Here is a 26,041-nt window from a genome sequence, read left to right as displayed (position 1 = left end):
GAAATGCACCTTACTCGAGGTAAACATCTGATTTGATTCTACTCTCAGGTATAAGCCCGTTCGAGAGGATGAGGACGGCAGCAAAGACGCCGTGGGAGGGAAGAGGGGCAGAGCCCAAACTGCACCCACAAAAACCTCTCCCCGTAATGCCAAGAAGCAGGATGAGCTGTGGCATGGTGAGGATCTCTAGGGCTTCCAAGTGAAAGGCAGTAGCTTTTGTCTGTTAAAAAAAAAAGAATCTGCACTTGAGCAAGGGCTTAGAAATCACTACAAGGTTCACATGGGCAAATGCTACGAGTGCTAAAATGTAAATCTAACAATGGCGTTCTCTATTATTTCCAGATGGTGTGTGTCCCAGCGTCATCAATCCCTTAGAGACATACCTCATTTCAGAGCCTCCAGAGAGCATAACCTTTGATGACCCCTCGTTAGACGTCAACCTGCTGCTGAGGGTTCTGCACTCAATCAGTAGATACTGGTTCTACTTGTATGATGTAAGTCCCCAAGAATAATGTGTACGGTCCGGTTTTCCCCACCGGTTGATTTAAAGCAGGTCTACTCTGTTAACTTTTGTCTTTGACATATTGTTTTGGTCAATGCATCAAAAGTGGTCAGCTGAACTGTTCCTGTCATTGCCTACACCAAACCTATTTTGACATGCCCTAATAAAATTGTTTTTGCAGAATGCCGTGTGTAAGGAAATCATCGCCACCAGTGAGTTCATTAACAGTAAGCTGACCGCCAAAGCCAACCGTCAGCTCCAAGACCCCCTTGTTATTATGACCGGGAACATCCCAACTTGGCTCATAGAACTCGGAAAGACTTGGTAAATGTTTGCCCTTTTTGCCGTGTCATGGTAGTTGCAAATTGGTCTCGGACCATTTTCTCATGTTGTGATCTCTCCGCAGCCCTTTCTTCTTCCCCTTTGATACACGGCAGATGTTATTCTACGTAACAGCTTTTGATCGCGACAGAGCCATGCAGCGCTTACTGGACACTAATCCTGAGATAAACCAATCAGATTCTCAGGACAGCAGAGTTGCACCACGTCTTGACAGGAAAAAGGTGTCCTATTTAATCTTGTAACTTGTAACTAACACCTCGTAACCATTGTCACAGTTGCCCTTTACATTGTCTTGTCTGTTTCTTCAAATGTAATTTTGTGTCCCATTCTTTCAGAGGACGATAAACCGAGATGAGCTGCTCAAGCAGGCCGAGTCTGTAATGCAGGACCTGGGAAGTTCACGTGCAATGTTGGAAATTCAGTATGAGAATGAGGTACTTGAAATTGATGATGCTACCACAGGCCTTTTAGTCGATCAGTGTTTGCATACGGGTGGATGTACGATTGAGTTCTCTCTTCACTTAAATTTGAATTCATGCATATCAGTCTGAGTGCTCAGTAGTCTATCACTAATTTGCACGAACGAAGCAGTGCAGTACTGTTTTTGTATTGCATTATAAAGAAGAGGGTGAACATGAATGTCATAAATGTCCTCGTTCTCCAGGTGGGCACGGGTCTTGGTCCCACTCTGGAGTTCTACGCTCTAGTTTCGCAAGAGCTACAGCGAGCTGACCTCGGTTTGTGGAGGGGTGAAGAGGTCACTCTGACCAACCCGAAAGGTATCACCCTACGCGTCCTTTTCTGTAACACATTGTCTCCACTTGTTAATGAAACCTCTGCTTGTAATCAAAATATGCTGTTGCTTTTACCTCACTCTCTTTTTCCATGTTTCTTTTGGACTAGGAAGCCAAGAAGGAATGAAGTACATGTTCAGTACCAGAGGGCTCTTTGCGGTTCCGTTTGGCAGGACAACCAAACCAGCACACATAGCCAAAATCAAAATGAAGTTTCGCTTTTTGGGAAAGCTCATGGCCAAAGCCATCATGGACTTCAGACTTGTGAGAAATTAATAGTTCTGTTTTCTCTGACACCTTTACCCCTTACAAACTGTTTGAGTTGAATTTAACATGCGTCTGGAAAGTATTCACAGCGCTTCACTTTTGCCATATTTTGTGTTAGAACCTCTTTTAGTAAGAGAATTCCCTCTAGAAGTTTTTTCCAAAATTGTCACGTCTGCATGTAAGATGAACAGTATGTAAGGGTTCACACATGCTACTCTTGGCACCTAACGCATTGAATGAAACCTGTTCCACAAATGGATTATTGCTTTGTTTTATTACCACCAGCTGGACCTGCCACTGGGGCTGCCATTTTATAAGTGGATGTTGCGACATGAGACCTCTATAAATTCCCATGACCTGGTCAACATTGATCCTGATGTTGCGAAATCCATCCTGCACTTGGAGGATATCATTCGTCAAAAGAAGAGGCTTGAGCAGGATCGCTCTCAGGTAGACTTGCTTTTTTTTTTTAAAGTGTGAAAATCAGGGCAGAGTGATTTTTTGTTTTGTTTTGTTGAACCTTCCATGACAGAACTTTGGCACTTGGGATACTCTTGATGTCTGTTTCCGTAACCTTATGTTTTGTTCTTGTCATGTGGACGTCATACACATAGGAGTAACCTTTTCATGTATTTGCTTGTAGACAAGGGAGACGTTACAGCAAGCATTGGAGAGCCTCAATATGAATGGCTGCATTGTGGAGGACCTGGGTTTGGACTTCACACTCCCAGGGTTCCCCAACATTGAGCTGAAAAAGGGTGGAAAAGATGTGCCTGTCACCATCTACAACCTTGAGGAGTATCTCAGGGTATGGCACCACCCTTCCTTCCTTGTCTTTTTTTAGTGGCTAAGCAAAAACAAAGGGCATTAGTTTGCAAAACCAACTTGTTGTTTTTTTTTTGCCTCTCCTAGTTGGTGGTGTACTGGACTCTCAATGAGGGAGTGTCAAGACAGTTTGAGTCTTTTAGGGAAGGCTTTGAGTCAGTCTTCCCACTACATCACTTGCAGTATTTCTATCCAGAAGAGGTAAGTCTCTCCACCCACCTAGTAAAAGGAGTTGAGTAAAATAATCAGTTGGCGACCCGGTTCTGGCATCTTCAACTGTACTCGTCTCTCCCCGTAGCTTGACCAGTTGCTGTGCGGCAGTAAATCGGAGACGTGGGACGTCAAGACCCTGATGGAGTGCTGTCGGCCGGATCACGGCTACACACATGACAGGTAAACTTACATCTACCCCGATTTTAATTCAACTCAGAGCTCGCAAACATGAGATGGAGAGTTTAAAAGCAAATCTTGACCTCATCACCCTACAGCCGGGCGGTGCGGTTCCTGTTTGAAGTGTTGAGCAGCTTCGACGCAGAGCAACAGAGACTTTTTCTGCAGTTTGTCACGGGAAGCCCAAGACTGCCCGTTGGAGGTGAGTTGGCACTTGCACATTCACTCGCATACACGTCTCTTTGGGATTGCAGAGCATGTCTGTACTATGTCAGCGCCAATCACAAGGCTTGACTGTTCCGCTCAGGTTTCCGTAGCTTGAACCCCCCTTTGACGATTGTGAGGAAGACATTCGAGTCCACCGAGAACCCAGATGAGTTCCTCCCTTCAGTCATGACCTGCGTCAACTACCTGAAGCTGCCTGACTACTCCAGCATTGAGATCATGCGAGAGAAACTGTTGACGGCAGCTCGCGAGGGCCAACAGTCGTTCCACCTTTCATGATCTCGCCACATCTCACATTCAGATGCCTTCTTCAGCGACTGAATATATGACTTCACTTCTAAGGTTTTTTTTTTTTTTTTTTGTAATCACATACATTAAGGCTTCGTGTACAGCCTTCTTGTTAGAGAAGCAGCTTGCAGAAAAACTTTAAATATATATTTGCTGCCCCGACTCTCCAAAAATATTTAAAAGAATAAAAAAATAGAACGGTGTTCCATGACACAAATGTTAAAACATAAAGAGAGTTAAACCTATATCAGTAGTTGAGTAATGTTAAAAAATGATGAAAACAACTGGGTGATATTTTAAATTGCATTGCTGTGTGATATTTAAAAAAAAAGAAAAAAAAAAAAAAGAAAAAAAGGGATTTCTCCTCTCCAAAGTGGACAATGTGGGTGTGAGGGAAGGGCGGGGAGGGTCCATCAAGCAAGCTAGGTTTACTTTAGCTCCAAAGATCATTTGTACAGACAAATTTGCAGACTTTGCTCATTCTATACATTTGATAGAATAGCTCCTTGTTTTTGTCATCTCCCTCCATTTGTCCGTCTGCACTTTTATTTTGTCGCCACCCCCAAGCCTCACCGTTTCCAACATGTTGTGTACGTTCACTCTCCGTTAGCATTCCCTCTCGTTGGTCCGCGCTTAAATTACAGTTGGTTGAATGTGGGTAATGATGAACGCATATGAACCATTTTCTTCTCCTTGCATAAGTTGGATTGTATTCTGGCCTCCACCTTAATAGAGCTTCATTCAGCTCAGATGAAAAGTTGTAACCGGTGTGTTGATCTGGTTCAGGTGTTTTGCTCTTATTTTGCTAGCATTAGCGTCTTTCTGTTGGGCCCTATCAGATTTGTAGGGTTACCTCGAGCAACCCTCAACACACAATGTAGCCGGGCACACAATTTTGACTGGTCTCATTTTATTGTTTTATGGCCAGATAGCATTTCAAGTTCACTTATGGAGTCAAATTTATATGCAGTTTCACACCCTGTTTGAGGTGAGAATGTCTGCTTTTCTTTTTTATTTTCTATGGTCTTTATTTCTTGCTGTAGTTTTTTTTTTTTTTTTTCTTGCACTGCTGGCTTGGAAAAAAAAAAGGTGTGCACCTGCAGCCAGTGGCCAGAAGAGGGCGCCACTGTCTACTTTCCTGGCCCAATCGTTCATGTGCTGGTTTCTAAGATCTGCAATAATTTACTGCATCAGGTTCATGTTTTTACCTGAACATAAATAAAGTAACTGTTTGACTCATTTTTTGTCATTATTGGGTTCCTGCTCGTCACACAGTGGAACCTACAAAGTTGAAGGCCATTGAACCTGGGGCAAGCTAAAAGACAAGTCACACATTGACACCAAATGTCATGGAAATTTTGCCAAATGTGCATGATTAGTTTCTCAAAAAAATGTATTACATTTCAATTATTTTAACTAGGGTTGTGCATAGAATGTGCTTTAATCTGACCCACTGTATTTGTTTTGAAGGTGTTTAAGAAATGGCAAATCTGTTCTTTCATGCCAATTTTGTGCCATTTAAATGAGTAAAAAAAAAATACAATTGCTCCACGAAGCAAAATTAAAGTGTCATTTTCCCATCGCCGATGAGCATTCTACAACCTAAAACATACTTGTACCAAGTAGATGAGGTGAGTTTCAATGACATGGTTTCTTGTGGTCCAATGCGTGAACATACAATTCATTCAGCCTTTTCAAGATGACGGTTATGTCATTTCAGTCTTATACAAATCGTCCAATCTATTGTAAATAGTTTCTGTCACACGTTTCAAACCTATGTAAGATTACAGCTCAAGATGCATGTTTCTATGTTCTCAGATGGTGCTGGCTTTTAGTGGTGGTTTGGGTTTAAACCCAAGATTGGTGCAGGTATGCCATCAGTTACACGTGCATCTTTTTTTTGTTTTACCTTGAGCACCTGCTCCTCCAAAGGTCACTGCATGCCCCCGGTGCCCCCCCCCCCCCCCCCCCCCGCATCATTCTATGGTGCATCTCCTCCTTTAAAGTAATACTGTCATCTGCCTTTGTCTCCTCAGCCTCCTTGGAAGGCCACCTCCAATCAGAGGCTGCACTTCATAAGAGGGGACAGCATCACAATGACTGCCAAGAGAGGGAGTGTGTACGAGGGGAGGCGGGGTGTGTGTGCTCATGTCGTCACTGCCTAAGATACCGTACAGAGCAAAGCGCCCACCCTCTCGCGCCTTCTGTTCTCCTCCTGCATCCCAACCGTCCCAGTCAGACGGTTTTCAGTGTTGCCTGCCTGAGCCCAGCAGAGGCTCCATATTCTGGCAGTGAGCAACGATCGGCAGAGCCAAAACAGACGAGTACGAGCATCAGGATGAGCTTGAGCATCGCGCATCCCTTGTCCCTCCTTCTCCTGCTCCCTTCGCTCCTCAACTGCGGCATCGGCGCCGTCCCCTCCCCGTTCCAGCTGGTCCCGGACACCCCTGCCCCGGCTGAGCCCACACCGACCCGGCTCGCGTCTCGGCCGGACCCCTGCGAAGGTCAACCCTGTCTCAACGAGGGATTCTGCCTGGCCATCCCGTCTCCAGGCAGCCCAGAGGACACCTGGGAGTACACCTGTACGTGTGGTCAGGGCTTCACTGGACATAACTGTGAGGTCAGTCCTTAACTTGTTTTCATTTTTAGGGACAGCAATGGTGAAGAAAGATGATGTTTGTGCTGTAGAAAACAGAATCATCCTGGATTTCTCATTTGGGGATCTTGTCCTGCTCCCCAGAGGTTAAAGTAATCAGCAGCGGTGTCAAACTCAATCACATCATCGGTATTAAGATTGTGTCAAATTATAGCAATGTTTGTTTTTATAACCTCATTATAATACTACAATTGTTACAACAAACTGAAATGACAAGCACATTTTTCAGTGCTCAACTGTTCATTTAATATTAAGAAGGAATTTGGAGTGGAAAAAATGTGGAATATAATATTTGTAAAAAGTCAAGGAGGGAAAAAGGAGATTTTCTGCTCAAAGGGGAAAAAAAAAAAATCATTCACCATGAAATTTGAAATCGACACCAGGTCTGATCAGAATCCTGTGACTTCTTTGTTTCTTAAAGATATTTAGATATTTAAATATGAAGCACATCACTTGCACTATTACAAATGCACCGGTTTGCCGCAAGTTTAAGTGTACTACTATTTTGAACCGGATTAGTATTGTATTGTGGGGATGTGTGTACCTTAATCTGTGATTAACAAAAGCAAAATCTGCTGGCAAACTATAGAAGGGATAGCTTTTTATAGTGGGAGCATGTGCCATTACTGAGATGTGGAGGCAAGGGCTGCGTTGCTGTGGCAACAGGAAGAAAGAGCGCTAGCACACACGCTCACTTAAATTGTTTTTGTGTGTGTGTGTGTGTGTGTGTGTGTGTGTGTGTGTGTGTGTGTGTGTGTGTGTGTGTGTGTGTGTGTGTGTGTGTGTGTGTGTGTGTGTGTGTGTGTGTGTGTGTGTGCGCGCGCGCGTGTGTGTGGAGAAATAAATTGCATTGCATCACTGTATACAGCGCATTGGTTTGAATTGTTTCAAATAAACTCTCAGATCAATTCTAGTTTTTACATCCTGAGTAACATTATAAGTCGTATAAAAGTCTGCCAACATGTAGGATTATTTTGTTAAGGTCAAAGGGACACTGTAGATGAAGGATGGGTAACTACTGGCCTGCAAGCCCCCCCCCCCCCCCCCCCATGTTTCATGTATAGTTTTAAGTTGTAATATCATCAGTCACCACTAGATGGCAAAGATACTTAGTTGCGCTTGTACAGGAGACTTGTGCTGCCCAATAAAATCGTGAATAAACCTAATATTTCAGTGATTTAGAATGACAAGCGGGGCAACTATAGTACCTGAACTTTTTTGGTGAAAAATGCACAAAATGTGTTCTTGCACGTAATGTTGTTTGTGCCATCTTTGAATGAGCTCTTTGCATGGGGGTGACGGGGTTATTATTTTTGATTGTGCAAACCCTTTGTTAGTGAAGTAAGACTCGATCTTTTATCCAAGATCATACCTTTTTTCAATTTCATTTTTTAATGCATTTAAAGAAAATCCAGACCATATGAATGGATGATGCCCTTATGTTCCCCACCATATAAAGGAATGCGGCTCCATTTAAAGCGTTTTTCGATCTAACTCTATTCAAGTTCCAAGAGAATTGGTAAATGACTAATCCTGAAATTGTCCACCTGTCACTTACAAGGTGATTGTGAATGGGAGTATTGGCCGAGAGTGGACCCGTTGCCATTGAAGTGTTCTTACCACTGAATGATCTGCCGGAATTGTCATTGAGCTGGTGTCTCCTGTTTCGAATGGCCCCTGTTCACTTGAGCTCACAATGAGCAAACCACGACTGCAGTAAAGCTCAATACGGTCAGCTGCGTCTATGAGTCATGCCGAGGCCAAAGCGAGCACCCACTCATCAGCTCAGAGGATAAATGAGTGTGCTGTAGCGTGACTGACAATTTAAAGGAAAGCTGCAAGGTGAATGGATGAACTTTAACCGACTCACCAACAGGTGGCAGCCATAAGCCCCCATGGATTTCTTTCATCTAACCCGAGAAACATCTTTATTTCTTAAAAGATCCTTGTCATGCCTGATACCTGCAAATTTGTGCATTTAACAAAAGAGCCAATGACAAGGGCCTGCCTTGCCGTCCTGGTTTCATTTCTCAGAATAGAAGCAGCAGCTGCAGTCAGGTTTTCGGCCTGCTTCTCATGAAACAAAGGAAATTTCAAATGAATCGGAATTACAGCGCAGTTTTTATTTTCCTATATTCAAGCACTTCACTTTTGTGACAGTTAACAAAAATGAAAGTTAGTAGAATTAAACCTCACCTTTTTTTTTATGACAGCTGGTCCTTAAACATTGTTGGTCATTATGGTGGTACTAGAAGAGCTATTTTTTGGGGTTACGTGGAGTAAAAAAAAAGTTAGACAACCACCGTTTAGATATGACAGATTTATTGTTATCCATTTTCAGACATAGATCGAAAATATGAAACATGACTGCATTTGGTCTTTACATTAGTACATGTGACCTAGAAGTTAGGCAGTCGGGATGAAAAACTTTGACACTCCACCTTAAAAAGTATTGTCCCATAAAGCAAGTGGGGCTATGTTGACCGCTGCTGTAACATGGTGCAACAAAATCTATCCCGCTTATATTGCTCTTGAGCTCATGGCCAACACAGACCTCATGTTGAGCACAAGGGGAATCATTGATTTTTGCTTCCCCCCCTTCTTCTTTCTTTTCATCCCGCTGCTTATTCCTTCACCATGGAAACTGGAACAGCAGTCAATTGAGATTTGCTGAATGACCTGATTGGAAGAGCTTGCTGCTGCTTTGCATCCTCTCTTCCTCTGCTTGACGGACGGTTCAATGCGGGAGGATGAGAAGAGAGCCAAAACGGGGAAAAGAAACAAAATAGAAAGATAATTAAATAATCACAGTCGGCAAGTTAGAATTCAACATAAAAAAAGTCTTCAAAGTCACTCAAAACTTTGCAGCTGTCATTTTTGTAAATCCTTTGACTGCTTTGTTGAGCGTCAAAAGATTCAATTGAATGCAATTGGTTTTTTCTTACTGTATTTCCAAGAGCGAGTAAAACCATTCCCAGCGTGCAGACCTTATAGTGTTCGTCTTGAACTTTCTTTTTGGTTTGTCGTCAGACCTTCTGTCAACAGCTTTCTTGTTTGAATGACCTCGGTCATCGCTTCAGTCTCTACCATATTCATTATTAAAATGACATGATGGGTTTTCTGACAACATAACAGCTGTCAATCAAGAATCTATTACAGGAAGCTGTTAAAACATACCTGTCATTTTTCATTATGAGAGCCATAGCACTATTTAAAGTCACATTTCATCTCATTAATATCTCATTAGCTCATCTGAGAATTCGTATTTTTGGGCTAACGTGTCTTGCTGAGAGTGCAACAAAGAGCTCAATTTATAGAGTTGGATTTATGTACCATTTGGCCACATCATTTTTGTTTTTTCTAGAGTTACATTATTAATTATTGACAACTTCAGAAGTGCTGCTATTTGAGGAAATGTTCTCGTAAACAGAACACCATCACTTAAATATGTACACTCACTACACGCGAGTAATAAGTGTACTTGAATGATCAGATCATATGTCAGTGGTCCAACACCACTGCAAATAATCATGATGCTGCAGTCATCATATTGTTTTTCTTTTCTTTTTCTACTGTTTTCCATTGGATTGGCTACTTCTACTGTAACATTTGATCCTCATCCTGATGAGAATCTTGTAGTAAACAAAGCTAAGTCCTAAAGATATGTCTTAATTGCACGTGTGCGTCTGTGTGTGTCTGTGTGTGTGTGCATTTGTGCGTGCAGGAGAACATCGAGCTGTGTCCAATTAAGTCAAGCTCAGTCCTTGTGGTCTCTTTGAAACTCTCTTGCTTGTTAGTGAGTGGAGTAAAACTGTAGAAAAAGAAAAATACTGTCTACTGTGCCCAACTCTGCAGGAATGTTTACTTCTTTTAACAAGGGGATGTTCCTTTGGTGTTTGCTTCACTCTAAACCCCCCCCCCCCCCCCCCCCACCTGCACAAAATAGGTCAAAGAGCAAACACTGTTATATATAACAGTAATTAAAAATATAGGACAAACAAAAAAATGGCCAAAGCCAAGGTTGCAGTGTTTCTGTGCTATGTAGTAGCAACAGACTCAGATGAGGGGCTTCATTAATGAAGGTCTTTAGTCGGAGTCTAATAAAAAAAAAAAGTGATGTCATTTTGTGACATTTATAGGCAGATGCAAAACTTTGTGCATGGGCGTCCATTTTGCGGAGATGGTTTACTTTCAACAGAATGTGTAAGTGTTCACTTTATAGCGGATTGATCTTGTAGATAATCATTTACATTTCACACATCGGATGACCTTTTGATGTCGAAGGAGTTCAAGAAGAGAAAGAGTTGGTTTGATGACTGTAATGTGCGTGGCTGGATGATCGATTTTTTTAAATAGTAATCCATACGAAATCTCTGCCACTATGATAAGTATATTTCTAACCCCCAACAGACTTCTTCCCACGTAGGCGTAAATGTTAATACGAGCTAATCGTTGCGTCTGAAGCGGCGCCCGAGGCTGACGACAAGTCGTCGCTCGGCTCTCTACTGGAGCTGCTCTGTTGGTCCAAAAGGGATTTGAGGGATTTAGCTAGCATTTATTGTCTGCAGCAAAGAGATATTTGGGACACATGGCAGTACACTAACATCCCATAGAGCGTTGGCTTGTCTCCTAGTTGGCTTCTTTAAAGTCATACATTGTAAAATCGACTCAGCAGACAAGCTGTGAATCTGAGAACAAACCTACTGGAGACAGTCGCTACTAAGGTGTCATTTTAGAAATAGCTCTGTCTTTATCCAACGGATAATTAATTCCAGATACCACATTTTGGAGGCATGTCAATTTAATCACATTATTAAGACTGTTGTAAGTCTATCTGTGCGTGGCACCTCCAAAAAAAAAAAAAACAACAACCCTGCATTGACCTTTAAATCAACATTTAGCACCTCATCAGTCACAAAGCCATTGGGGGCAGTCACATTACATGTCCAGTGCACTCTCTCAATATGAGGTCCAATTTGGAACACCATGCCTCTGTTCCCCTTCCAACATCTCCATGGCAACAGAGTGATGACGAGCACGGAGCCAAAAGATTAACAGGTGTGGAGTACATAACACTGAGCAGGAAGTGCCGTGTTCCCTTGTGTCGGACAAAAACAATGATCTATTTAACTCATTGGCTGGTCAGCAAGTCTGCTTGTTTTCCTTTAATGATTGTTGCATGTGCAGAGTGGCCTCCCTGTGCTAGCCAGGCCATTTAATGAGCTGCTACAGAAAGAGGAAATGGGCCTTATCACGTTTTATCTGACAAAGGTGGAACAGGATGTTGCACTCCCCCAGTGTGTGTCTGAGACTAACTCAAAGTGGCAGCAGGAACAGCTTAAGAGCCATTTTTAGCCGGTGAAGGATTGTTTTTGATCTGGATGCCATAATACAAACATGTGAAAAAGATAAGAAAACACATTGCTTATGAGCTAGCACATCATGTCAGCAGCAGGCGTTAAAAATTCTCTTTTATGAGCAACTTCTAAGTTTGTCTCTTACTCTAATTTCATTTTTTTAATTCACCCGTAATACTTTATTTAGCGGGGTTCGCTGTAAACTTCAACTTTACAGATGCCATGTCTATTTTGTAGCCAGTGTGTTATGTGCTAAAGACCACAAAAATGACATAACAAAACATAATAATAATAAAAAAAAAAAGACACCACTCAATGTCTGCAAACTGCTAAATCGCTACAGACATTTATTTTTTTTGTTATTCAAACTTGTCTGTTACAAATTAGGCCAGCAAACGCGATTGGCAACTAATTCAGGATATACTTTCCCAAAGCTACACAAAATGAACTGCTCTGACGTTAATGCATAAAACATATTTGATCTCACGCGTAGATTTTTTTTTAGCACTTAGCAGATGTGTGTCGACCTTGTTATCTCCATCGCAACTGATAATATTAGTGGCCCGGCTATAACAACAACAAAAAAATGGTGCCATCGCTGTGTGTCCTCACTGTTGAAAATAGATGCATCATGCGGACATATGAGCTGTCACTGTAATGTGACAAGGCTACGTCTGGGAGATGGAGCACCACCGTATTAATCTGCAGCCCACTTCCAGAGCAAGCTCAAACAGAACCGTGTTTGTTGCCGTGAACGTTACTGACAAGTTTGTCGAAATATCTCCGGAAGCGACGACGGTCAGCAGCCCCAAGGCCTTGTGAGGTTATAAATAGCTCACAACACCTCCCTCCTCCACTTCTCATTATCTCCTCTCAATGTTCCTGTGTCAAGTTGAGCATTTGACATAGCGGTGTGTTAGTTGTGATAGACAAAGTCTGGCAATCACACCCGTTTATTGGCTGTTTGCTCGGTGACAGCACGGGGACCTCGCTGAAGGACTTTAAGCATCCTCCGGCTGTGCGCTAAATTATGAATGACACATTCAAAGACATGAAGACTTGAAACGACTTCTCAAGCATGTTGGTTCCTCTTATTGCTCCACTGCCGCCTCATTAACATTTATTCACGCTTTGAGGCAAGATTGAAAACCTATCAAGGTGCTGTGCAATGTTTATGTGGGCTGCAGGGAAGCACATTATGAAAAAGCCTTGGAGCCACCGGGCGAGGGGGCAAAGGAGTTTGCGAGCAAACCGATGATGGATGCTTTGATGTGCGGAAATAGAAACTGACATGAAAAGGCTTGCAGGCAAAAAGTTCTCTTTTGCATAAGTTACTTTTTGGTACCGCAACATGGATGAATATAAAGTATGTGATCGCAGATTAAGGAGGAAACATTTGGGTATGGCAGTCATTTTGAGCCTCAATAGTTATTTATTGTATTGGATTTGAATCATTTCATATCAAGTCATAATATTTGAATCAAGGCTGTTTATTGGTGCACCTTTCTATCCGAGTGGTGAAACAAAAATCGTGAGATACTAATTTGAATTCCAACCACAATTATGTGGAAAAACATGGCTTAAAGTCCTACAAACCTTTTTTTTACTCAAAGCATCAGCAAATCTCACGTGAATTCAGCTCATCATTGTAATTAACTATCGGATTAACTCAACAAGTCAACCTTTTAATTAGATGCCACCACATGAGGGTACCAAAGATGACAAGTTTAATTCAACACTTCAAACTAGAAATGAAAATTTATGACATAGGAAATGGTCTGGCTATTTAGTACTATATGTCAACAATGCCAATAATTTCAATATCAATTACAATAGTTTATGTACCGTTATAATTGAAACGGACCACCTCACTCAAGCAAAGTGTACTTTGTTTTAATGGAACCCGAATCACTCATTTTTATGCGTGAGTTGTTTTGTTTTTATTATAGATGCCAGTGCAGTGTAGTGCCTAACACTTCTATTAATATGCGTCTAGCCACTATAAGGATCTAATGTCAGTCACCAACTCACGTCTGAGATAGAAGTTGCGTAAATCGAGTGATGAAGCAGAGTGTGTGTCGACAAAAGCGATGGCGCTGCATCACGAGGCATTTATCGCTGGGCGGCTTTCTAACTGACAGACATAATAAATCATTTTAATATGAATGTGAACCTGATATACTGTCAGGATATTGCCGGAATGGCAAACCTTCAAAACAATACATTACCGTAACTCAAAATACGGAAGAAAAATGAAACGGAATCTATTTTCTTTTGAGAAGTTCACTTGACAGTTTCCACATTGACAAAGATGAATGACACTTTAATGTGGGTTGAAATATGTGCCCTGAGAAACGGAATCATTCAAATTCATCCATTATCTGAAACTCTACTTTGAATTCAGCTCAAAATTTATATTGCTAAACTTGAATAATTGCATCAATCAAATTGAAATCATAGAATTTGAATCATTTGCATTGATACTGAATAGTAGATTTTCATTTAAATGTTATAGATTCAAATTAAATATTGTAATTTTTTTGTTTTCTGTAGTTGTTAGCAAGACATTTAACTTGATTAGGAATGTGGCGCAGATCTTCCTTCCGTGTAGCTTTGCTTTAACTTGCTTTGTTTTCACTACTTCACATCCAGGTCTTAAACCTCATAAGAGCGCAAATGACGTTAAAGGATTAATTCTGAGAGCAATTTTGCCACTATAATGAATAAAATATTTTGTTTCAGTTGAATTACAGAGAACTCATTATGCAGTGCGCATTTCAGATGTAAATTACTACCAGCAGTATGAAAGTTTAATTAACATAATCTAACAAATGCCTCATTGACTGATTATGTAATTACAGCATATTCATAAGAATCGTTTCATTCTAATGCTATTTTTTGGGTGTAGGATTTGACATTCTTCTAAGTATACTTGGCATATACTTAATTTGCATTACTGTTATCATTCTTATTATTAGAAAAACATTAATTTTGATTTTATACTTTCATCACCAAATATAAACCAGCACAGGATATTGTGTTGCTGTTTATTATTATTACTATTATCAGGTGTCATGGCTACTGCCTGTTGACACTTTGAGAGAAGGAGGCAGAGTTGTAATCCCAGATGACGAAAAGCAAGGCTTGTATAAACATCCATCTCTTTTCACTGCGTGATGCGACTCTGGCAAACATTGCCGGAAGCAGATGGGGTGAGGGCGGGATAACAACACATTGCCTGTTGTGCTGTAGGCCAATTGTTCCCACTTGGTCTGTAACTATGGCAACTTGGTTGGAATAATGGAGGTGTAGAACAGTTTAAGGTAATCTGCAGAAAATGTTCATGGACCTCACTAAGCATCACCAGACGCAGGACTCACCTTGGCATGTGATTGCTGCCTCTATTGATTTTTTGTTCTTTGCACAAAGACAAACATAGCCACTTCCAGTTTTTCCTTCTACACCACCACGACGTACTTAAAATAAAATAATTACGGTAAGATGTGACTTAAGTACATAACATAATATGACGCTATTTACCCTTTTAAGGAAAATACCAATACATGCTTTATTTAGACAATAAACATTTGAAGTGTATATCATTTAGTATGAAACAAAACATATTTTGTTTTCATGATATGCTACGTTCTTATGGGAAAGTGCCATTTTATTTCTTTCCATTGTTTTAGTGTCCCTACGCGAACACAAATATGCCTCTAAATTAAATTAGGAATTTACACTTCATTTCTGCTCCTTTCCTCGGGACAGCTCACATTCAACATTGTGAAGCAATTAACTTTCCTTCTGAGTATCTAATTCCTCCTATTGTTGCTCCTCGGGAATAAACACAAAGAGGTTAATATATGTCATGATCGGTTGTTGAAAAATAAATTCATTCACATGATTTGGTGGCGCTTGTGGCTGTGAGTTATAGCCAGAGAGTAATGAGAAGCAATCATTTTGTAATACACAAGCACCAATACAAACAGCAGTTGGGCAATAGCACCATATAAATATTATTAAATGACCATTTTGGCAGAAAGCTTCTTGAAGTTACAGTTTCTATGAAAAATACTGTAATTCTCTTGCAATGAGGGAAATGCAAATGCAAAAATAACAGCAAAGAATAGTATTTAAAAAAAAACATGTTATGTGGTACATTAAAAAATATTTCATTTTTTAGTTTGTGGAAAAATCAAAGTTTTATTTTTATTTTTTTAATCACCCTCAATAATTTATTTTGAACATTCCACATGAAGGATAACAAGGTTGGCTTCACATCGCTTTTTATCTGATGCTAATAACGCCACATGTGGTAAAAAGTAAATAACTTTTTAAAATTCACGCCACACACATTCACATGAAGAAATAGAAATAAATATTTCAAAATCTTCAGTACAGTTGCCAGGGGACATGGTTCAAACATCATTACCATCCGTCTGTTCAGTCTCTCCCCAGGAAGACACTTTGTTTCCCTCATGGTGGGATTTTGTATTTAAATGATCTTACTTAAAATGATTTATAGAAAAAACAAAACAAAACTAGGAGACCACAGTTTCAGATTCTTTAAGCCCTAGAAGGAAAGGCATCGTTCTGTCAGGCAGTTTTGTAAGCAGTACTTTGTCTTCTTTGACCTTCACCATCCATGCAAGAATATTTTCCTTCAAATGTTCTTAAATATTGATGAGGGGGAGCCAGCATGATGACTGTCTGTAGGCATCAATCTCATTTCTGTGTGTGCGTGCGTGCATGTGTGTGTTCCTAATTTTTTGATTCAGCACAAACAATCAAACACCAGCCTTGAAATCAACAGAGAACAAAAAAGAGCAATTGATGGGAATCAATAGATAACAACATGGCTTTATTTATCCATCCATTTTCTATCATTATGGAAACAACACCAATTATAGGTGAACAGGACAGACTAAAGGAAAACAATATAAAAGAAACAGTAGCTTGATAAAATCAGTGGATAATTATCTGTGACAAACTGGACCGCCAGCATTCTTCTTATCTACGTTTATGGAGCACTTTTGCTGTCAACCTACGATAATACCATTTGAACTTTTAATTTGAAAACCAATTATGTACAGCTTGGTAGGTAAAGTGTCAAAGCTGAAGATGATGTTTTCATTGTCTCTCTTGCCACCAGTTTTCCTTCGTCTATTTATTCCCCCTCATTTCAGTTCTTCACAGACCCGTGTTCCAGCAGTCCCTGTCTCCATGGAAACTGCAGCCTGCACAATGGCGAAGAGGAGGGGGAGCCGACTTTCACCTGTGAATGTAGCGAAGGCTACGAGGGACCGAAGTGCGATCAAATGGTGCTGGCCGGGGCTGAATGGGAACCTGTCTCCCCATCGGCACCCGAACTAGCCACCCCTGTCACCTCCACAACTTCAGCCGCCACTCAGCCACCACACCCAACTAGCGTGTCCCCCAGCACAACATCAGCACCACCCACCCTGCCGCCATGGCAACACAAAACTGGCCAGCGCCTTGTGGTCGTGCTGTGGGAGCCCGACAGGGTAAGACAACTCCAATTGGACTTGTTGTTCACTTTAGGGTTCATCAACACAACATGATGTGGCCATGTTTGCCATTTAGGTGACTGAGGGTCTCCACTGCGTGAGCCCAGAGCTGTGCGAGTTGACAGCAACGCTGACTTTATCTCTGGAGGTACCAGAAGAAACGGCTGTGAAGTAAGCGTGCCTTCAAGTTTTTTTTTTCCAATCCAAATTGCTTCATCAAATTTATTAATTAACTGCTATATACATAGATGGATAGATCGATACTCTGTATGACGGTTAAAACATTGTACGGCAGATTTTAGTATGGCAACAATTTGATCTTGCAATAACTTCAATGACACGCTGTCATACTTTGTATTCAACTTTGGATGTTGAACCGTATTAGTCATTCGAGAGTATATTTCATCTTTTCAGCATGCGTGCTCATGAACAGTGTTACGTTCCCACGAGTAAGGTCAATGATTTATACAGAAGAGTCAAGGAGATGAGAAGACGTCCTTGATGTTGCCCCTCATTACTGATAGTGAGTCAGTCCATGGTTGGAGACCGGGCGCTATGAAGTGAGAGCTAATCAGCTGAAACAACTTTGTTTTTATTCAAAGCGGTTCACTGCAAATCTAGTTGGATTAGTTTTTATAGACTGATAGTTCTCGCTTTTCACTCAAGCTATTCAAGTAGATTCTGTGATTATTTAATTGTGACGAGATATTTCACATATTTAGACGGACCCGAACTATTTTCTTTTCTAAATCTTCTCCCAAATTTGTTCCCTCTCCAACAGGCTGGTGGTGAACGCCGGTGGAGCTCCGGTGCTGTGGCGTGTGAATGAAGAAGGCTTCCTGCGTTCTTCTTTTCTAAATGGCTCTAAAATGTGGTTCTTGCAAGCCTCAAATGGGCTGGTGGTCCCTGACCATGCCTTGCCTCTGGGACAAAACTACTTTCTCAGTAAGAAGCTATTTTTGCTTCACCTTAACTTTAGCCATGCCTGACAGACAACGTACAGGGACTTAAATGAAAGAAAATGCATAATTAATAGGGGGAGGGCGAGACTGAAGGTCAAGTGTAAGGACAAAATTGAATATCTGATTTGATTTGAGAAAAAAGCAGGGATACGGCATCGGCTGGATGGAGGAGGCATTTGCGAATGACCGAAATAATGCTTTAATATCAATTCAAATGTGCATCATTGAGGTATGACTCATGCATGACATGTTGAGTGGAAAAATATATGCAAAGTCAGCAAAAGAGTGAGGTGCACTGACATTGCATTTTGCTCTCACCTCATTGTGTTTCAATTTGTCCGTTGGAGCGATTTGCTGTGACTGTACACTTTCAACACAGTCATCCGGGTCGGCAATCATTAAATCAGAAGGGAGCATCACTACGCTCTGATTGGTTGGAGATGGCATCGCATACGTTATCACAGCTGATTGGTTCTAAAAAGTCTATCGATGTGCACTATTTTTATCCCAGTGCCTGAGTGGCTGTCAGTTGTGATTGAAGATACTGTAAGATGTGTCTTCAACTTAAATGCTTTGAGAGAGATAAAGCACGTTCTATTCTGGTCTCCTTAATGGAGGGGGGAGGAGTCTAGAGATCATGAGTGTCCACATTTTTTTCTTCTGCTGACCACATTCAGAAAAAAAACAATGATGCACGCAGTTTCTATGTAGTACGTATGTAATGGAATTTCTTGCTCGGTAGGTGTGATCCAGGTGGATTCCCCCACAGCACCAGAGGTCACCCTGCGTCTCAACCTGACGGTGAAAGCTAGTAGTTGTGTGGAGCCTGGCAGCAGCTTTAGTGACCCCCAGTGCTCAGGCAAAGGCAAATGTGTCACACAGCCTTCTGAGGTAAGACATGGAGCTGCATAAGAAAAATTCTCCCCAAGAAATATGTCAAGAGTTATTCATTTTTGTAATAAAAGCAAGCCACTGAAATATTATCTGGGAACTGTTTTAATTTGTAAAAAAAAAATACATAGATACAGTTTACATGATATGTCTCCTTTAATTTCCCTCCAATGTATGACTGCATATGTTTGCAGAGCACCTTCTTTTGCGAGTGTGATGATAGCTACACAGGAATCTTCTGTGAAGAATTTGATGCCTGTCATCACCGCCCTTGTCGTAACAATGCCACCTGCACTGATGTTAGGCAGGGTGGCCAAGGACACAACTTCACATGTTCCTGTCAATCAGGTAGGTGCATGCTTGCCTGCCGCTTGTGTGTCTGTGCTTCTTTTAGGCTGGTGTGTACAATAATGAGAAATCTCTATGACCAAAAGAGAGACCAGTATGAAAAATTGACTAATCTAAGGCCTAAAAAAACAACAACGGGCTGAGACATTGAGTTCATGATATAACACCACTCCATTGAATCAATTTCACACCAATAGACATCAACATGTAACAACATAATTGAAAAAATTAATTTGTACTAAAATGATATATACTAGGCCTATTCACATTGCTGATTGCTGTATGAGAACTAAATGATTACCATCTAGTGGTGATTGGTGATATTACAACTTAAAACTACACTGCTGCTTTTTGCAGGGAACAGGGACCGAGACTACCCGCGACTAGAAAAAATATCATATAATTGATGCGCATTGAAATGCATTTTTGAAAAAATATATAAAATTGTAAACCCACCATGACTGAGTTTTATAAACCAGTCTTTATCTGGAGGTGAGGTGTTGATTCACAATAACTGGTATAGACAAGTATATTTTCAAGGCTGGCAGTAAATTGTTGACCAGATTGTGTGTCTATTAGGTTATGAGGGTGAACGCTGCCAATCGCTGGTGAACCACTGCCTCTCTCATCCCTGTGAGAATGGAGCCACCTGCTCCAGCAGCCTGGCTGGGCCCAGGTGCTTCTGTCCTGAAGGTAAGCTGCCGTGTTGAATACACAAATGTTCAGTGAGCCATAAAATGGCAGAAAGGTGCTAACTGATCTGATGGGACTTGGGTTTTGGAACCGCAGGGTCACAGTTTGAGTCCTGCTACACAAAAAAAAAAAAAAATCTTTTTTGGGGGAAAGATACTCAGTAGGATGTAAACAACACAGCATGTAGTGTATTCACAAGCAGATTTATTATTTTTTTTATTATTATTATTATTATTATTATTATTATTATTATTATTATTATTATTATTATAAATCTCTGCAGTTCCCAGCTAGTATGTGCCATTGAGATACTTAATTTAAACCTCCGTCCTCCATCCTAATTAGGTTTCATACCCTTAATGACCTGCATTAGACTGTCTGAGGAAATCTGCGACTGCAAAACTTTTGCCGAAACAGCAGTTCTCAAGAACACACTGTGATTAAGTGATTAATGCTCGACTCTAGAATGAGATGCGAGATGCATTAAAATTGGCTACGTAATAAGACGTGAAATGACGGCGGCCATTTAAAACGGTTTCATTACGACCCCAAGTTGCTTTAGTACCAAAATGAACGCTTAATTGCCCTTCACCAACAACCTCAAGCTGCTGGAAATAAAAGTCAGAACAAAAAAGGATGATTAATTCATGTTGCTGCTCTGAGAAACAAGGCACTCTCCTGCAAAGAGAAAATACATCTAGATCTTTGAAAGTTAATTTACATGTGCTGTAACTCACGCACACATCACAAATTCTTTATTTTACCTACTGGTAATTAGTTAGATTAAATCATTCGAATTGTGATGGATTTTTTTTCTGTACCATTTGTAATGTATTTGCCTGCTCCCCCTTCCTTCTAACGCACGCACGCAAGACCAGAGGACAAAATGTGTGTCATTTCTCTGATGATGATGCCTCTGGTCGGAACCAGCCGGGCGGGGGAGTAAACGAGCCTGCTATATTTAAACTGTTAACTTCCTTTAATGTAGGCCGGTTGGACTGCCAGCAGCAGGAAGACACGGCAATAGTCTGCATGCTATATATGGCTTTTTCAGATCATATTCAACACGACATACATAGAATGAACTTGATCTCAAGGTGATGAGAAAACAGCTCACTTGGAACAAAAAGGAAAAAAAGCAAGGGAGTGATTCATTTTATTCAAGAGATTTTGTATGTGGAAGAGGAGGGGGGGGGGGGGGGCTGTGAGAAAAGAGAGCAAGGACAATCGTTTGCGAGGGTGACAAGAAAAAGCAGAAGGATGGAGCTTACGGTGACTGACCCAAAATAAGGAGCTTAGTTGGGATGCTGCAATTTTTCTTCTTGTCTTTGTTTTGTGTGTGTGACAAATATCTTCCAACATTCAGGAAATTACAGACTTTACAAATCAATGGATGCATGAAAGAGGAATCGCTTCATTAGTGCAATGAAATGTTCACTTCACAGATGCCAGTTTCGGGATTTACTTCACCATAAATCACACAACACATTGTATCACATTGCTCCTTGGTGCAAAGAGTGGCATGATTGGAAAATATTGATTGTGCATGTTACACCAATCGATCCTCACTGTTTGACATTCAGTTGATGACCAAGATGCAATGTGATCTGATGTCTTTATATTAACTACACAGTATGTGTCAAATTCTTGTTGGTCAAAGCCTTTATTATTCCTTTTTTTAGCATAAAGACATAATCATATAACAGCATCTATCCTGGTCTTAATAATAAAGAGAATTTTATCCCGATCAGGATTTCAGGGGCCCACATGTGAGCAGAAGGTGGATCCGTGCGCTTCTCGGCCATGCCACAACAATGGAACCTGCTTCCCTCAGGGCCCCAGCCCTCTGGGTTTTGGCTGCAGCTGCACATCAGGTTTCACTGGCCCCACCTGTGCCCAGTTGGTGGATTTCTGTGCTTTGAACCCGTGTGCCCATGGAGTGTGTCGCAGCGCGGGCAACAGTTACAGGTGTCTTTGTGTGCCAGGTGAGATGCATTCACTTTTTTTCCTCTTCATGCTGGGGTTAGGATAACTCTGGGGGTCTTCAAAATATCTTTTCCAAACCCAAACAATTCTTTAGAAAATACCGATAAAGATTCATCATGTGTTCACATTTGGGGGACGGGTGGAAATGTTGGAAAAAAATTCCAGAAAAATCAGAAAATACCCAAAATGCAATTACCCAGACTGGGACCCGGGAGGGGTGGGTCAAAGAATATTTCCACAAGGCAGGGTGAGCACTGACACCCCCCCCCCCATGCCATCTAGCTCCGCCATTTATCTCATCGCATTTTGCTGTCACCCTTGTCTGGTAGCCATGGTGAAGCAGCCTTAAAAATTTGAATGTGTCTGTGGTAATTCTTTGGATGTGGCATTATTATCCATTATTATTGTGGCATTATTATTATATTATTATTTGCTGGTTGATCCGAATTGTGGCTATGTAATCAAATGCAATCAAATATTCAAAAGTATCTAGCCTGCAGAACATCACGGTCAATACACAAGGATCCCAGTACACACGCACACATCTGATGTCTGAAATGTGGAAGGATCCATCCTCATGCTTCCTGTAATCTATCAGGTAATGACATGCAGCCCCCGAGCTTCCCCAGCGACAGCAGAAATTTTGAAAAAGCCGATTGACATTTTGCTGACATTTTGCTGAAACAACTCAAGAGGCCCTAACTGTGCCCCTCGTTAATTCACCCCCTTCCCTGAAAATATGTTTGTCTTCATCTGGGGAGGCTTTGCAATCATATGCTTTTAACTTTTAGGGAACATTTTCTGCTATTTTGAAAGTCTTCAATTTGTGATGAACACAATCAAAGACGATGAATATTATGCTGTGTTCTATTAAGGCTACCATGGCTTGTACTGTGAGGAGGAGTACAATGAGTGTCTGTCCGCACCTTGCCAGAACTATGCCACCTGCCGGGACCTCATCAATGCCTACGAGTGTGCCTGCACACCACAGTTTGAAGGTATGCCATTACACACGATTGATTTAATTCCATTAAAAGCGGCACACTCCATTTTTTTTTTTTTATATGTGTTTTTGTGAAGGCAGACACTGTGAAATTTACAAGGACCCGTGTCTGAAAATGCGCTGCCTCAATGGAGGTCATTGCGAGAGTGCAGGATTGAATGCTTCTTGTACCTGCCCACCTGGATACACAGGTGAGTGCTGCTACTGGTTGGTGTGGTAGCAGGTAAAAGCAAATATGGAATGAGAAAATTGCAAGTGGTTGCCAGCGCACCTTCTTTATTAAAAGTAAGGACATTTTATGTTGCGGTTTCAAGTGCACTCCATTAGCTTATTAGTTGTTCATGCGGAAGCAGTTAAACAAAAAACAAAAAATGCATTTCATAATTATTTAATGATGATTTTATATTCTTGAATTAGAATTTTGTGCACATGTTTTTTTTTTGTGGCCATAATTACTTTTTATTGTCATGTGTCAGATTCTTTTTTTTTTTTTTTTTTTTTTTTATCACGTTGGAAAACGTTTCCAACCAATCCACTCAATTTCAGAAAGTCATTTCTTAAAAATGTACACTGTGGCAAGTTAATACACAGAGTTTGTCATAAGCAACATGCAACATCCTGAACCTAAAAGTATTACTTAGGAAACTACTGAAGCAGAATATTGATGGATGAATAAATTGAGTGTAGTGTAATTATTGTTTCCATTTAGTCTTTTTCCAAACTCTTGGAATGATGCCACTATCATAGGGCTGATTAAATTCAGTCAATAAACAGAATGGGATGAAAGTAAACTGTGTTAATGCTCCTTAGCATCCAGTAAAATCTTCAATGTGCCTCAATAAAAAAAGGATTGCTCAAGTTTGGCACAATTTTCAGTCTGTCTACCCTGCATTATGTGATTACCTAAGAAGAGAAAATCAGTAATACAGTTTCCTAGAAAAAACTCATGCAAATCTGAAAAAAAAAATTCCATCCAGGAGAGCGATGTGAGGTCGACATCGACGAGTGTGAGAGCAACCCGTGTCATCACGGGGGAACTTGTATTGACCAATCGCATGGCTACACCTGCCGCTGTCACCCCGGGTGGGTAGGGCCAGGCTGTGAGATCCGTAAGTCAGCCTGCCAAAAATACTTCTTACGTAACTAAAAAAAAAAAAAAAAAACCCAGACACAAGTTGAATCAGTGTGTGTGCGTGTGTTGCAGACCTGCAATGGAAGCCGCCGCACTCGGAGGAAACTCTGACTAACATGCCCCGCCACTCCCTCTACATCATCATTGGCGCCTTGTGTGTGGCCTTTGTCCTCATGCTCATCATCCTCATCGTGGGCATCTGTCGCATTAGCCGCATCGAGTACCAGGGCTCTTCGCGACACGCCTACCAGGAGTTTTACAACTGCCGCAGCATTGACAGCGAATTCAGCAACGCCATCGCTTCCATCCGCCATGCCAGGCCAGTCATTGCGATTTAGCAAACAAAATCGTAAATGCCGTGTCAGAAAAGACTTTTTGGCCCCATGTCACTAGAAACTGGAAATGAAGTATCAAATGATCATCATTGCCTCTATGATCGCATGATTACATTCATTTTGTTGTTTTCCTTGCAGATTTGGCAAGAAGTCTCGGCCTGCCATGTACGACGCCACTCCAATCAGCTATGAAGACTACAGTCCAGATGACAAACCTTTGGTGACCCTCATTAAAACAAAGGATTTGTAAAGCAGTGTTGCACCCATATACCCCTACACACAGCTTGATATGGGAAAAGTCAATCTGAATGTAAAATACGAGAAAAATAACAACCCACGATATGACATCTGTAGTTTAAAAAGAACAACAAAGGAATTTGATACATCTATTTTCCTGTTAACCTTCACGCTTAGGCTTCGCTGTAGCATAAGAGCACCACTGGCACGGTAAACTAATGCAGGCCAAAAGTAACAGGAACCCTCTGCTACAAAATAACAACAACTCCCTCTCGGTCTGTCTGCTGTCAGGGCTTCCGGCTCAAAACTGACAACAGTTGGTGCAGGAAATAGATATCACCGCATATGCTGAATATTTTTATATCTAAAGTCAATTCTGCAGTAGGTTGCCTTACTTCATGCATGGTTACATTTGTTGTTCAGATTAGAAAGTCCTTTCATTGGTTGCTCTATTCCATTGCAGATGTATTATTACTCTAAAGATTGTGCCAAATAATTATTTTGTGGTTGGTAGACAATTTACATACATGTATAAGAATATTCCAGATTTAAGGGAGAGATTTTTGTTTCTTTTAGTAATGCCTATTGTGTTTGTTCTTTACATGCAAGTTCCTTGCCGGTGTATTAATGATCAAGAATGTGCATTTGTTCGAGTACTGTGATTCTACCATCCTGCTGTGTGTACATTAGTGAACTGTAGGATAGACAATTGGTATGATTATAACTGTACAGTTTGTTCGGTGTACTGTACCTGTTTCTGTTATAGAGCACTAACTCACACCAAGTAATGATCGTACAGTATGGTTTCTTCTGCTGGAATGACCTATAGATGTGTATTGAACACTTATTGCTTATATTACCTATGTTGAATCATGTAAAGATTAAAGTGAACCATATACGTCAAACTTGCGTCACTTGTCACACTCAAACGTAGTACGCAACTTTTTATATTTACTCAAGCTTTTTTGCAAATGAACACTAACTTCGGATATATGAGGAGAAGCATTGTAAATATGAAATGAATCATAATAACGCTAAGTGTTGAAGTGAATGTCTATTGGCTTTGTAGCAAGGTCATACACACCAGATTCAAAAGCGGGTTGTGGGAAAGACCTTTTATGGAGTGTTAGTAATGAGAACAGCCTCAGTGACCTCAGGCTTTATCCAGATGTTCCCCGTGTAAACAGCTCTCTACACAGACAGAATGCCACTGCAGACTTGTTTCACAACAAACCATTATTTGTCCGCATATCTTTGTTGCAGGCTGGTTTGAGCTCGGT

At 41.0% G+C, this 26,041-nt stretch overlaps 2 protein-coding genes across 8 annotated transcripts in view; both read left to right on the top strand.

Annotated features, from left to right (window-relative positions):
* trip12 (thyroid hormone receptor interactor 12) overlaps positions 1 to 4,872 on the top strand; it is a 28,583-nt gene extending 23,711 nt beyond the window's left edge. For all 7 annotated transcript variants that reach the window (XM_085917037.1, XM_085917042.1, XM_085917041.1 and 4 more), the window contains 13 exons: positions 49 to 176; positions 343 to 494; positions 684 to 826; positions 909 to 1,065; positions 1,180 to 1,278; positions 1,509 to 1,623; positions 1,748 to 1,902; positions 2,191 to 2,355; positions 2,549 to 2,713; positions 2,818 to 2,931; positions 3,029 to 3,123; positions 3,219 to 3,322; positions 3,428 to 4,872. In XM_085917037.1, coding sequence (XP_085773163.1) covers positions 49 to 176; positions 343 to 494; positions 684 to 826; positions 909 to 1,065; positions 1,180 to 1,278; positions 1,509 to 1,623; positions 1,748 to 1,902; positions 2,191 to 2,355; positions 2,549 to 2,713; positions 2,818 to 2,931; positions 3,029 to 3,123; positions 3,219 to 3,322; positions 3,428 to 3,624 — 1,789 coding nt within the window. In that variant the 3' untranslated portion in view covers positions 3,625 to 4,872. The remainder of the gene's footprint in view (positions 1 to 48; positions 177 to 342; positions 495 to 683; positions 827 to 908; positions 1,066 to 1,179; positions 1,279 to 1,508; positions 1,624 to 1,747; positions 1,903 to 2,190; positions 2,356 to 2,548; positions 2,714 to 2,817; positions 2,932 to 3,028; positions 3,124 to 3,218; positions 3,323 to 3,427) is intronic.
* Positions 4,873 to 5,792: 920 nt separating this feature from the next.
* On the top strand, positions 5,793 to 25,648 carry dner (delta/notch-like EGF repeat containing). Its single transcript, XM_085916451.1, has 13 exons — positions 5,793 to 6,253; positions 16,833 to 17,171; positions 17,251 to 17,345; positions 17,956 to 18,119; positions 18,879 to 19,027; positions 19,222 to 19,375; positions 19,955 to 20,068; positions 21,820 to 22,053; positions 22,930 to 23,052; positions 23,135 to 23,248; positions 24,035 to 24,166; positions 24,262 to 24,508; positions 24,663 to 25,648. Exons 1-13 carry the CDS (start codon positions 5,972 to 5,974, stop codon positions 24,772 to 24,774), a joined length of 2,259 nt encoding a protein of 752 aa, XP_085772577.1. The 5' UTR covers positions 5,793 to 5,971; the 3' UTR covers positions 24,775 to 25,648.
* The last annotated feature ends 393 nt before the right edge of the window (positions 25,649 to 26,041 follow it).

The sequence above is a fragment of the Syngnathus leptorhynchus genome, chromosome 7 (assembly GCF_054491065.1).
Source record: "Syngnathus leptorhynchus isolate UIUO chromosome 7, UIUO_Slep, whole genome shotgun sequence".
In the NCBI taxonomy this organism is placed as follows: domain Eukaryota; kingdom Metazoa; phylum Chordata; class Actinopteri; order Syngnathiformes; family Syngnathidae; genus Syngnathus; species Syngnathus leptorhynchus.
Note: the sequence above shows the minus strand (reverse complement) of the source record. Positions and strands in the feature narration are given on the sequence as shown.

Excerpts from the sequence above, each read along its gene's own strand:
- dner (XM_085916451.1), top strand. The coding sequence starts at position 5,972 with ATGAGCTTGAGCATCGCGCATCCCTTGTCCCTCCTTCTCCTGCTCCCT. Across the intron at positions 17,172-17,250 it reads TGCTGTGGGAGCCCGACAGG|GTGACTGAGGGTCTCCACTG; the intron begins GTAAGACAACTC and ends TTTGCCATTTAG. Across the intron at positions 23,053-23,134 it reads CTGCACACCACAGTTTGAAG|GCAGACACTGTGAAATTTAC; the intron begins GTATGCCATTAC and ends GTTTTTGTGAAG.